The sequence below is a fragment of the Maylandia zebra genome, linkage group LG5 (assembly GCF_041146795.1).
Source record: "Maylandia zebra isolate NMK-2024a linkage group LG5, Mzebra_GT3a, whole genome shotgun sequence".
Taxonomy (NCBI): Eukaryota; Metazoa; Chordata; class Actinopteri; order Cichliformes; family Cichlidae; genus Maylandia; species Maylandia zebra.
In genome coordinates this window covers 13342202-13354773 of record NC_135171.1, presented here as the reverse complement: position 1 = coordinate 13354773, position 12572 = coordinate 13342202, and the positions used below count along the sequence as shown (strand labels likewise).

The window sequence follows — 12572 nt, the reverse complement described above, 5'->3', positions numbered from 1 at the left end:
TGTTGTTTTTTAATGGGCTTTTCTTGGTGTCTTACACAACTCTAGACTGCCAAATGGTGGCAAATCTAATTCTCAGCAAGATTGAGGACTTCCGTCCTTACGTCCCTCTAATTCAGGGACTAAGGAACCCAGGGATGAAGAGCCGCCACTGGGAGATGCTTTCAGAACGCACTCAAATTAAAGTCATGCCTAAAGCCAACTTGACCCTGTCTCACTGCCTGGAGCTTGGCCTACAGAACTACGTGGATGACATAGCTCAAGTGGCCGAGGTGGCTGGGAAAGAATACTCTATTGAACAGGTGCTGCTGAACAAGAATCCTTGTTTAAACTGTTTCATATAGTGTTTGTAAAAAATTTTTTTAATGTTGTGTCTTTTTTTTATCATCTGCAAAATGTAGTTCAGATAGGGATGCTTCTGCTGTTTTAAAGCACTAGGGACTCTACTCATTTTGGCTATGTACACTGTCAGTGTGTGATTTTTTTTTTTTTAGCTAAAACTGATGCTGCTTCCTCTTTTCTCCCATACCTTTTCACCCAGGCCCTGGAAAAGATGGAAAAAGAGTGGTCCACAGTAGTCATTGATGTTTTGCCCTACAAGAACACAGGAACTTACATTTTAACGAGCCCAGATGAAGTGTCTCAGTTGCTCGATGACCACATTGTCATGACACAGAGCATGTCCTTGTCCCCCTTCAAAAAAACATTTGAGGCACGAATCAACTCCTGGGAAAGCAAGCTCAGAATGACTCAGGTGCACAACATAGATACCTATCAGCTGTGGAAGTCTTGTGATTTGTGTTTCTCATGTTGTGCTGCTGCCCTCTTTTGGTGTATACAGGATGTACTGGAGGAGTGGCTGATGTGCCAGCGTTCGTGGCTGTACCTAGAACCCATATTCAGTTCTGATGACATCAATCAGCAGCTGCCTACAGAAGGAAAAAGATACCAGCAAATGGAGCAAAATTGGAGGAGTATTATGAAAAGTGCCTTTAATAATCGAAAGGTCAGAGAGAGGCTTAGAGTTCTGTGTGGAACTAGAGAATACTGGTGGTTCACAAGTTGTTGTGGACTATATATGATTGTTTTTGTGAATGTTTCTAGGTGATCAATCTGTTTCCAGATGCTCATCTACTAACGCAACTTAAGAATTGTAACGGACTTTTGGAACAGGTGCAGAAGGGTCTCAGTGAGTACTTGGAAACAAAACGAAGTTTATTCCCCAGGTAAGACACAGACAAAATAGATCAGCGTTAAAAATATATATTTTTTAAAATTAATTATTTATTTTTTTAATTTTACGTGAAGAGCTTTTGTAAATCAACTTTTTCTACGTGCCGTCCCAAACAGTGAGGAAACCCCTCAAAACTGCCTTTTCCTGTTACCTGTTATAAAGATTTTGAGTGTAGGTAACAAAGTAACTGTGTTTGATGCACCCTAAATATTTGCTTGTAGGTTTTACTTCCTGTCAGATGATGAGCTCCTGGAGATTCTGTCCCAAACCAAAGATCCCACTGCAGTTCAGCCACACCTGCGTAAATGCTTCGAGAATATTGCACAGGTTTGCTTTGGCTCACTATTACATATTAAGACAACATGTGCAAAACATGGCTAAAGTAGTTAAGTAATGAAGTTGGATTTCTATCGTTTCTTAGCTTCAGTTTCAGTCAGACCTGCAGATCACACACATGTACTCTGGAGAAGGGGAACAGGTAAAACTGTTCTTTCCAGTTTGTCCTACTGGTAATGTGGAGGACTGGCTGAGGGATGTGGAGAAGTCTATGAAAGCTACTTTAAGAGATAACATTGACCGGTCACTCAAAGACTACCATGAGGTACATGAACCTGAATTTTATTGTTTTTCACACGTAATAGGCATTTCAATAAGATGCTATGTGATCTATTTTCTCAGCAACCACGTGTAGAGTGGGTGTTATCATGGCCTGGTCAAGTGGTGATAGCAGGCTGTCAGGTTTTCTGGACCGCTGAGTTGTCAGACGCTTTGGAGCAGAGAAACTTAGCCACTCGTCTTTATCCCCAACTACAGACACAGGTGTGGATGTGATTTAGACTAGCCAGTCAAAAATATTGCCATTTTATGGCTCTCATTGCACTGAACACTGTTCACACGAGAGTCTAACAACCTTGTTAACATTCTACCTTTTTTTGTGAAGTTGGGGGACTTGGTGAAGCTTGTGCGAGGACAGCTCTCCAAGATGCAGCGAGCTGTGCTGTCTGCCCTTATTGTCATAGAAGTCCATGCTAAAGATGTAGCAGCCAAAATGGTGGAGCAGGAGGTCTCAAGCATCAATGACTTTGAGTGGATCAGCCAGCTAAGGTTTCCTTCTTATTTTGCTGTTGTTTTTACTTCAGTTCCTTCATGGGGTAAATGTGAAACATTGTAGGTGCAGAAGGAGTGTTACATTTATGCGATGCTGTTTGTAGATACTACTGGGCAAAAGGTGATTTGTACATCCGCGCAGTGAATGCAGAATTCCTGTATGGCTACGAGTACCTTGGTAACTCTGGGCGGCTGGTCATCACTCCACTCACTGACAGGTAAAGGTTACTCTACCCTGCTTTTAACTGAATATCATTCACCAGTTTGAACACTAATCTGGCTTTTTTAGATGCTACTTGACCCTGACAGGAGCTCTGCACCTGAAGTTTGGAGGGGCACCCGCAGGTCCAGCAGGCACAGGAAAGACAGAAACAACTAAAGACCTTGGAAAGGCTCTGGCGATCCAGACGGTAGTTTTCAACTGTTCTGATCAGCTGGACTTTATTGCAATGGGCAAATTTCTCAAAGGACTGGCCAGGTAACAGCTTGTTGGTATGACACAATGATTCAGCTGTTACAAAATGTAGCACCGTACATTTGTGATTCCTTATCTGGCTCACACTTTGTAGCTCTGGTGCCTGGGCCTGCTTTGATGAGTTTAATCGTATTGATGTTGAAGTGTTGTCCGTGGTGGCGCAGCAGATCACCACTATACAAAAGGCCCAGCAGCAACGGGTGAGAAGCTGATTGCACTTTTTTACACTTTCACACCCCCCTACCTACCAGCTACAGATTTAAGTATCACTTAAATATGTATACATATATATTACCTAATTCTTTTTATAAAAGATAATTATGCATGTTATGTATGTTATTTTTTTAGGCAGAGAGGTTTGTGTTCGAGGGGGTAGAGATCCCTCTTGTCCCCTCTTGCGCGGTATTCATCACTATGAATCCTGGTTATGCTGGCCGCACAGAACTGCCTGACAATCTCAAGGTTTGACATGATAACTCGAACTTAATTGTGTCATTGTAACACTGAGGATAAGCTGATGAGGTTCAAAAAATGAGATCACATCTTCCACAGGCCCTGTTTCGTCCCGTGGCCATGATGGTCCCTAACTATGCGATGATAGCTGAGATCTCCCTATACTCATTTGGCTTCAGTGATGCCAAAGTTCTCTCCAACAAGATCACAACAACTTTCAAACTCTCCTCTGAACAGCTGAGCTCTCAGGTATGAACTCAGAGGAGTCTTCATACCTCCTCATAGATGCTATAAATGGCACCACCAGTGTCATTTACAGCAGAAAACTGAAACGATTGTATTTTATACACAATCTGCCACAGTTGGGAGTGATACACTACTCTCTACCAGTGAGCATTTTTATCACTCATTGGTAGAGAGTCTTCAAATTTTCTGCTTTTTTCTGGTAATTTTTTTGTGGTTTGTGTAGTTTTGCTTTAATATTGATGTTCATGTTGTGTTTGTTGTTTACTAAATGATGAGAACAGCTAACTAAACTGCAGTAAATCTGGTCAGTTTGAACAGAAATTCATTTTTGTTTTTATTAGTTTTTGACTTTGTAAAATTGGCAAATAGGACATTAAACTGTATGTACAGTCATAATGTTACAAAGTGTTGAACTCTGTGATGACCTTTGTGTTTTGTCCTGTGAAGGATCATTATGATTTTGGTATGAGAGCTGTTAAGACTGTGATCTCAGCTGCTGGAAACCTAAAAAGGGAAAATCCGAACATGAACGAGGTGCCATTATTTTTCTCTTGTGTGTATCTAGAAGTAGATTTGTGAGCTGTGAAAAATCTTTTGATTACAAATTTTAAAATGATATTATTTTTCAATCTGTCCTGTAGGAGCTGATTTGTCTTCGGGCCATTCAAGATGTCAATGTACCAAAGTTTTTACAGGACGACCTGAAGCTCTTCAATGGCATCGTGTCTGATCTTTTTCCCAAGATAAAACAGGAGCCGATCAATTATGGCACACTGGAAGAGTCCATTCGTAATGTCTGCACTGCGAAGAACCTCAAAGATGTCGATGGTCAGTGTTTCTAAAAGTGTTTCTTTTGTCTTTATTTTTGAATGAGTTAATAACAGAACTGGTGGGCATTCCAGGGTATATTAATAAGTGTATTCAGCTGTATGAAACCACTGTGGTGAGACATGGCCTGATGTTGGTGGGACCTTCTGGATCAGGGAAAACCAAAGTGAGTCATTTTCATGTTGTTCTTGTGTTTAATGTTTTTGTGTTACTTTATCTTAATAAACACTGTGCATTTTAGTGTTATGAGATTCTAGGTGCAGCAATAACAGCTCTGGAGGGCCAGCCCTCTGTGAGCGGTGGTGTTTACGAGGCTGTTCAAACATATGTCCTCAACCCAAAGTCAATTACCATGGGACAACTTTATGGAGAGTATGACCTGCTCACACATGAGTGGTAAGAATGCCCCTTCTGACACGATTTATAGAGGAGTTTAAAAAAAGGCACCAACATTTTGGCTTTTTTTCCACCCGTGTAGGACAGACGGTATCCTCTCGTGTCTTATTCGCCAAGGCGTAGCATCTATGGACCAGAAGAAAAAGTGGTACATGTTTGACGGGCCAGTGGATGCTGTGTGGATTGAGAACTTGAACACTGTCCTGGATGACAACAAAAAGCTTTGTCTCAGCTCTGGCGAAATCATTAAGCTCACCGACGTAAGATGAAGGTTTCGTTTTCCCAACCTTGGGTTTTCAGTCAGTCTGTTATCTCTTCACCAATTTTGTTTTGCATCTTTCTCGAGTAGGTAATGACCATGATGTTTGAGGTGCAGGACCTGGCAGTTGCGTCTCCAGCTACAGTGTCTCGCTGTGGTATGGTTTACTTGGAGCCAAGTATTCTGGGACTCACCCCTTTCACAGAGTGCTGGCTGAGGCAGATTCCTAAAGCCCTGAAACCATACAAAGAGATGCTCAGCTCTCTGTTTGACAGGTTTCTGCAGGTAAAAGAGTAGTCAACATAACTGAGACAGTATAATATTAAAGCTTCTGGCTGTTACAGTGTTTATAAAAACAGTTTAATTCTCTGTATTTTATTCAGGACTCCATTACATTTGTCCGCACTTCAGTAAAGGAGGTCATCGCATCTCTGGACAGCAACCTTACCTGTAGTCTGCTTAAAATGATGGATTGCTTCTTCACTCCCTTCAATATTAAAGAGGTTTGTGTCAATCTTGGCTGTGTCAGAATGTCTCTTATAATACTCATCCTTCCCTCACAAGTCTTTCATCATTGTTTAGGGTGAGAGGCCACCACCTCAAGCGAAATTGGACCATCTAAAGGAGCTGATTGAGCCCTGGTTCTTTTTCTGTCTGGTGTGGAGTGTAGGAGCCACAGGAGATGCAGCTAGTTGCCAGCGCTTCAGTGCGTGGCTCAGAAGCAAAATGGGAGAAGAGAGGGTCAGCTTATCATCTTTGCTTTGGCATCCCAGACACATTGAATATATATTAAGTATAATATATGTTCACTGGATAATTTTTGACAGCAGTTTATTTCAACATTGTAAATGTATTTCTCCTTCAGATCAACTTGTGTTTTCCAGAAGAAGGCTCAGTGTATGACTACAGACTTGATGATGGAATAAGGAATCAGGATGGTGACGATGAAGATGAGGGAGGAAAAGTAAACGAACAGAAATTTTTGCATAGATGTTAGATGAAACTATTGCTTCATTTTTTGCTGAGTCAGCCTTTTTTCTGTACTATAGGTCCAGTGGGTCAGCTGGATGAAGTATGCAGAGAGTGTAGTAATCACCCCAGAAACAAATTTTTCAGACATTATTGTTCCAACTGCAGACACAGTGAGAATGTCTTTCCTGTTGGATATGCTTTTAACCAACAAGAAACCTGTGAGTGCAGCTTCCTGTGATTAAAGTAATTTTTAAGGTTTTCAATGGAAAGTTGAAAATGTTGAAAAGATTAAAACAGTTTAATCTGTTTAATGTGTGTGTGTGTTTCCAGGTGCTCTGTATTGGGCCAACTGGCACAGGAAAGACCCTGACCATGTCAAATAAGTTGCTAAATAGCATGTCTGCTGAGTATATCACACACTTCCTCATGTTCTCTGCCCGCACTTCAGCCAATCAGACTCAAGATTTCATTGACAGCAAAGTAGACAAAAGGTACCGAGATGTGTTCCAAATTAAACCAACTAGATATTTTCAGCAAGGCAACAATATCGCTGAGCCTCGCCCTTTGATTGGTGCATGTGCTTGTGTGTCAGGTGGAAAGGTATGTTTGGACCTCCAATAGGGAAGTACTTTGTATTTTTCATCGATGACCTAAACATGCCCATGTTGGAGACCTATGGGGCTCAGCCTCCCATTGAACTGCTGAGGCAGTGGATGGACCACGGAGGCTGGTACGACAGGACTCAGATAGGTGAGAGCTTTCAGCCTATTTCATGTTCTCACTTTTACTGTTCCCAGGAATATTTCTGTGTAAACATTTGAACCTTTTAGCTTCATTTTGTATTAATTGCCTAGTTGTACCATCTGAGGACATTCTTACAACATTGATCGTTCATGTTCCAACACTAAAATTTGTGTTTTATTTCAATATTTTGGATCAGAAATGAAGCGTTCTCTTTTTGTTGGTACACAGGGACTTTCAGGCAACTAGTGGATATCAATTTTGCCTGTGCCATGGGACCCCCAGGTGGAGGGCGAAACCCGATAACTCAGCGCCTCACACGTCACTTCAACTTCTTGTCGTTTACTGAACTGGATGATGCCAGCAAGAAAAACATTTTTTCTACCATTCTAGGAAGTTGGATGGGTAAGCAGAACTACCGAGTCCTACCACTGGGTTTGAATTTAAGACCACATGTTAACGTTATGTTAGTGAATGCAGGATAGATATTAGCCTAAAAACCATTCTGGCTCATTATTTGTTCTCTTTCACATGGAAATATGAATAAAAAGGAACCAGGCAGTGAGTTTAGGGATAGAGAAAATGGAAATGTTCCTAATACTCAGTCAGTTTTATACGTGTTTCTTTAATACAAAAAGAACTAAAGTGTTTTTGAATTATGGTCAGGTAAAACAGCTCAATTGTTAAATGGAGGATTTTGGAAAAAACAAACTTGGACCAGTGCTTTGTGAAAGTCTTCCAATCTAATGCATTTCTTTATTTCTCTGTGTGTCTCTCTATCTCTCTCTTTTTTTCCTATCAGCACCCGTACCAACAATCCAGCCACTGAATGAGTCTCTTGTAGATGCCACTATCCGAGTCTACTCTACCATTACCTCCCAGTTGCTCCCAACTCCAGCCAAATCCCATTACACTTTCAATCTCAGAGATCTATCCAAAGTCTTTCAGGGCATCCTCATGGCTGAAGCTAGAATGATAGAGGTGAGTCTGACATGATTAGTTATGTTGGTAGTTATGATTAAATAGTCATATTTATAATGTTGAATACATTGTAGGTCTATCCTTTCGTTTCCTAATGTCACATGACTTTATTCTTTACTGTAACCAATGAAATAAGTAATGTCATTACATTATAGCACTTTAAGATCGACCTGCAAAACTCAGACGACAGGACTTACAGATATGAGCAGAGCATTAATAATTCAGTGGCAACTGCTGAGATTATTTTAAAATCCCAAGTCCAAAGTTAGCTTTTTTGTTTGGGTTTTTTTGCTTGTTTATTTTAGGATAAAGTACAGCTGCTCCACCTGTGGTACCACGAAAGCTGCCGGATTTTCCAGGACCGCCTGGTGTGTGATGAGGATAGAGAGTGGTTCAAAGGGGTCCTGAAAGACTGCATTGAGGAATTTGACTGCTGCTTTGAAGAGGTTGTCCCCTGCCATCCTGTTTTGTACGGAGATTTCATGGATCCCAGAGCTGACCACAAAGGCTATAAACTCATAGATGACAAAGAGAAGGTGAGCGCTGTTACTCCAGCCTTAAAAATTGTTTCGGTGGGTGATTTTTTTTTTTCTTTTCACTTTTTCAAACAGCTGATTTATAATCATGGATCTTTTTCTGTTGGCCTCATGAATGTGTTTTTGTCCTTTCAGCAGAACTAATTTTAATCTTGTTTTTCTTTATATGAAATTGTCTAGTTGGTAAAAGTAATGGAGGAGTACATGGAAGACTACAATCACATCAGCATGACCAAGATGAAACTGGTGCTCTTTATGGATGCCATTGAGCACGTGTGTCGTATCAGGCGGATCTTGCGGCAGCCCCTAGGCAATGCCCTGCTCCTTGGAGTGGGTGGCAGTGGACGCCAGTCACTCACTAAGCTGGCCTCTTATATGTAAGATTCCTATCATTCTTATAGCTGAGATGTATTTGAGATGTAGATTCAGTAACATACAACTATCAGCCTTTGGTTGCTTTTATTTTACGTTAAAGTTTAATTGTTATAGAAACATGGAGAATGTGCTCCAATCATGTTGTGGCTCAGCTTTCACAAAGCATTTGTTCATACTCAGATCAGAATATGAGTGTTTCCAGATTGAGCTCTCTAAGAACTATGGCCACACTGAGTGGAGAGAAGATATTAAAAACATCATGTTCAAGGCAGGCCTCCAGAACCAGCAGATCACCTTCCTCTTTGTAGACACACAGGTATACTGCCGCACATTCTTACCATCTGATATTCTTGACTGTATAATAAGCTGAAGAAACTACATGTGTGGATATGTACTTTTACTTACTACGCAAAACCTGAGTCAATTTTTAAACTCACTGTTAAAAGTTAACTGTTAAATGTCCAATCACCAGATTAAGAGTGAGTTGTTCCTGGAGGATATCAACAGCATTTTGAATAGCGGTGATGTGCCCAACCTGTATGCATCAGATGAGCAGGAGCGTATCCTGATGGGAATGAAGCCAGTGGTGCTAGACCTGGGCCACCAGCCAACTAAAGCCAATCTTATGGCTGCCTACATCAGGAGAGTTCGCAGCAATATTCACACTGTTCTCTGCATGAGGTTAGTAACGCTGAGTTTTAATGTGTAATCTCCCTTTCCTGCTGCTTATATTTGCATTCTTCTTTTTTTCCACTACAGTCCCATCGGTGAGGTGTTTCGTGCACGAATGAGGCAGTTTCCTTCACTGGTGACGTGTTGTACCATAGACTGGTTCAGCACTTGGCCAGAGGAGGCTCTCCTGGCTGTGGCCACATCATTTCTTAGTGAGATACCTCAAGTGGAAGCAAACCCAACTGCCATGAGGGGACTGGTGAGAATCCTGGATTTTGTGTCTATGCATGTAGACAAAGCCAGAAAGCACTATGTTCAAAGTATATGTAATAAAAATAAGACATTGTAGCAACCATGGTGATAGCTTTCACACATTTAAAGATGAAGCCAATTTGCCACCGGTGTTAAGTTTGAGAGTTAGCATTGTATACTTTCCTTTTTCATGGGTTAATTGATCATTTTTATTCCCTATATAGTCAGCATCTGTCTTTATGCTTTCTTTTTTCACATTAAGGGCCAAATAAGTTTAAAAAAAAAAAACCCATCCTGCTCTGTTCTAAAATCCTTCATTATTTGCAACTATGCACAAAATTGTTCAGACCTAAGAGATAAAAATGAATCGTTTGGAAATTTTAGGGAAAATGTACAGTAATCTGAAAAATGACTCTTAAACTGTTACGGGTTTGTGTTTTGCTGTGCCAAGAATCTGCATTTCTGCTTCTGCTGTTTGGATTTAGAGCAAATGTAAACGTTTCTGATGCATTAATATACACAAAAAGCAGCTTCCAGGTCTCTACAACACAGTTTTATCCTTTGATTTTGTAAGGTGACACAAATAGCTACACTAGTGACTATATTTTTTTTTTCCTAACTGATTTTTTTTTTGTAGACAACAATGTGTGTGAGGATTCACCAGATGGTGGCCAGGAAGAGTGAACAGTACATGGCTGAACTCTCTCGACACAATTATGTCACACCTAAAAGCTACCTGGAACTGTTCAAAATCTTCTCAGATCTCATTAGACGCAAAAAACAAGAGCTGTCTGGTTCTCGACAACGCATGAATACTGGTCTGGAGAAGGCAAGGCATTGTATAATAACAAGAAAATTCATGGTTCACGGTTTAAATTCATGCATTTAATGAGAAGTCTTAGTTGAATGTCTGTTATATGATGGTCCTGTAGCTTCTTAGCACTGCTGAAGGTGTGAGTAAAATGCAAGAGGAGCTGGAGACCATGAGACCTCTTTTGGAGGAGGCTGCTAAGGACACTAAAGTTACCATGGAGACCATTAAAGTAAGAAAACATTAATGTAGTTTTCTTGACCACAATACAGTCAGAGTTAGAGCAACCAAATCTGGGACCAGTTTCTTTTGTTCAGCATTGTATGAGGTGTGTATGCTTTGTATGTGTATGTTGAGTGTAATTCTTACTCTACATTACTAGAAAGACACAGTGGTTGCAGAGGAGACCCGTAGGTCAGTGCAAGAAGAGGAGGCAAAAGCTTCAGAGAAGGCCCGTGTTGCAGGAGCCATTGCAGCAGATGCTCAGAGAGACTTAGACGAAGCTCTGCCAGCCTTGGATGCCGCCCTGGCCAGCCTCAAGTCACTCAACAAGAATGATGTCACTGAGGTCAGGGATTTTGATAATGACTGGCTAAGATATTTCTCACATATCAGATATGTGCAGATGTACAGTATCAGTAACTTTTTAGTTGTTTTTTGTTTGGGGGGTTTATATAGGTGCGAGCCATGCAGCGACCTCCTCAAGGTGTAAAGCTGGTTATTGAAGCAGTGTGCATTATGAAAGGCATCAAACCCAAAAAGGTACCCGGGGAGAAACCTGGCACCAAGGTTGATGACTACTGGGAGCCTGGGAAGGGTCTGCTCCAGGACCCTGGAAAGTTTCTGGAAAGTCTCTTCAAATATGATAAGGTGTAGTATGTATTGACGAGAACGTTATTGTTGACTTTCTCAGATTTGAGTTTATGCTTCAAGTTTCAGTGTTTGATGTTTGCAGTGTATTAAAAGCAGCTTTTTCTGCCTCCTATACTGCAGGATAACATCCCAGAGAATGTGATCAGCTTAATCCAGCCATATATAGATAATGAGGAATTTCAGCCAGCTTCCATTGCCAAGATTTCCAAAGCTTGCACTTCCATTTGCCAGTGGGTGCGAGCCATGCATGCATATAACTTTGTGGCGAAGGCTGTGGAACCTAAAAGGGTAAAACTGTGTTAATTATTTATGTGTGACATACAATTGATATAGTAATATGTCTTTCAGATAACAGAGTCATCAAAACAGTAAATGTGTAAATTTGCGTGCAGATAGCTCTCCAGGCAGCCCAAGAGGACTTAGCAGAAACCCAGCGAAATCTGGATAAAGCCAAAGAGAAACTGGCAGGAGTTGAAGCTGGGATTGCCACTTTGCAGGCCAAGTACCAGGACTGCCTAGCTAAGAAGGACGAGCTGGACAATAAGTATCAACTATGTGAGGCTCGCCTCGTCCGAGCAGACAAGGTCAGACAACTGGGAGTAAAAATTACAGTTACAACCCACATGGCCAAATCAAGCAGTTAGAAACAACACATTAACTTATATAGTAATGCAATTGTTTCAGTCTATATACTAAAACTGTTTGGAACATATACATAAATATGAAAAAATAAAACAACAGAAAGCAGAAAGGTTTACGATACCAGTTACTATGTGTCCTTAAATGTTAGTCTGTTTTTATATTTCCCAGCTTATTGTTGGATTGGCAGATGAAAAAGTGCGTTGGAAGGAGACAGTACAACATTTGGATTACATGATCAGTAACGTAGCCGGTGACATGCTTCTGTCTGCAGGATATATTGCATACTTGGGACCCTTCACTGTAAGTTTATCATAATAAAATGTTGCACTGTATCTGTCTATATTCCTCATTTTAGCATGTCTCCATCTGGTCCTCTCCCACAATACAATATACTGTATATGCAGTTATCAATGAAGCATAATTTGTGTGTTGATTATTTTTGTTTTTGTTTTTTTGTTTGTTTGTTTTTTTTGGGGGGGGGGGGGGGGGGGGGGGGGGGCAGGGAGAGTACCGAGCAGCCATGGCTAAAGAATTGCTGAAAGGTTTCAAAGAGCTGGGTGTTCCACACACTGATGTACCCAACCTGGTCAGCACTCTGGGAGATCCAGTGAACATCCGCACCTGGCAGGTTGGAGGCAATTTATTCATAGGAGTGCCTTATTTTGTTTTTTCACCCTTTCTGGGTTAATTTGACTTTTTATTGTGTTAATGTTATTTTTTAT

The 12572-nt window shown here is 40.9% G+C and overlaps 1 protein-coding gene across 1 annotated transcript in view; it reads left to right on the top strand.

The window, feature by feature from the left end:
- Positions 1–12572, top strand: part of dnah1 (dynein, axonemal, heavy chain 1) — a 29490-nt gene that overhangs the window by 8995 nt on the left and 7923 nt on the right. Inside the window, exons 20-59 of the mRNA XM_076883805.1 lie at positions 46–299; positions 539–751; positions 839–1003; positions 1102–1223; positions 1453–1558; positions 1653–1832; positions 1910–2050; positions 2172–2335; positions 2443–2556; positions 2628–2816; positions 2908–3013; positions 3162–3275; positions 3366–3515; positions 3960–4046; positions 4154–4340; positions 4415–4506; positions 4582–4736; positions 4819–4996; positions 5086–5280; positions 5379–5498; positions 5578–5736; positions 5861–5959; positions 6045–6185; positions 6298–6458; positions 6560–6717; positions 6940–7113; positions 7511–7689; positions 7995–8225; positions 8406–8602; positions 8781–8916; positions 9073–9281; positions 9360–9531; positions 10162–10353; positions 10457–10567; positions 10718–10903; positions 11014–11205; positions 11329–11496; positions 11601–11792; positions 12019–12150; positions 12353–12478. Of these exons, the coding sequence (XP_076739920.1) occupies positions 46–299; positions 539–751; positions 839–1003; positions 1102–1223; positions 1453–1558; positions 1653–1832; positions 1910–2050; positions 2172–2335; positions 2443–2556; positions 2628–2816; positions 2908–3013; positions 3162–3275; positions 3366–3515; positions 3960–4046; positions 4154–4340; positions 4415–4506; positions 4582–4736; positions 4819–4996; positions 5086–5280; positions 5379–5498; positions 5578–5736; positions 5861–5959; positions 6045–6185; positions 6298–6458; positions 6560–6717; positions 6940–7113; positions 7511–7689; positions 7995–8225; positions 8406–8602; positions 8781–8916; positions 9073–9281; positions 9360–9531; positions 10162–10353; positions 10457–10567; positions 10718–10903; positions 11014–11205; positions 11329–11496; positions 11601–11792; positions 12019–12150; positions 12353–12478 (6347 nt within the window). The remainder of the gene's footprint in view (positions 1–45; positions 300–538; positions 752–838; positions 1004–1101; positions 1224–1452; positions 1559–1652; positions 1833–1909; positions 2051–2171; positions 2336–2442; positions 2557–2627; positions 2817–2907; positions 3014–3161; positions 3276–3365; positions 3516–3959; positions 4047–4153; positions 4341–4414; positions 4507–4581; positions 4737–4818; positions 4997–5085; positions 5281–5378; positions 5499–5577; positions 5737–5860; positions 5960–6044; positions 6186–6297; positions 6459–6559; positions 6718–6939; positions 7114–7510; positions 7690–7994; positions 8226–8405; positions 8603–8780; positions 8917–9072; positions 9282–9359; positions 9532–10161; positions 10354–10456; positions 10568–10717; positions 10904–11013; positions 11206–11328; positions 11497–11600; positions 11793–12018; positions 12151–12352; positions 12479–12572) is intronic.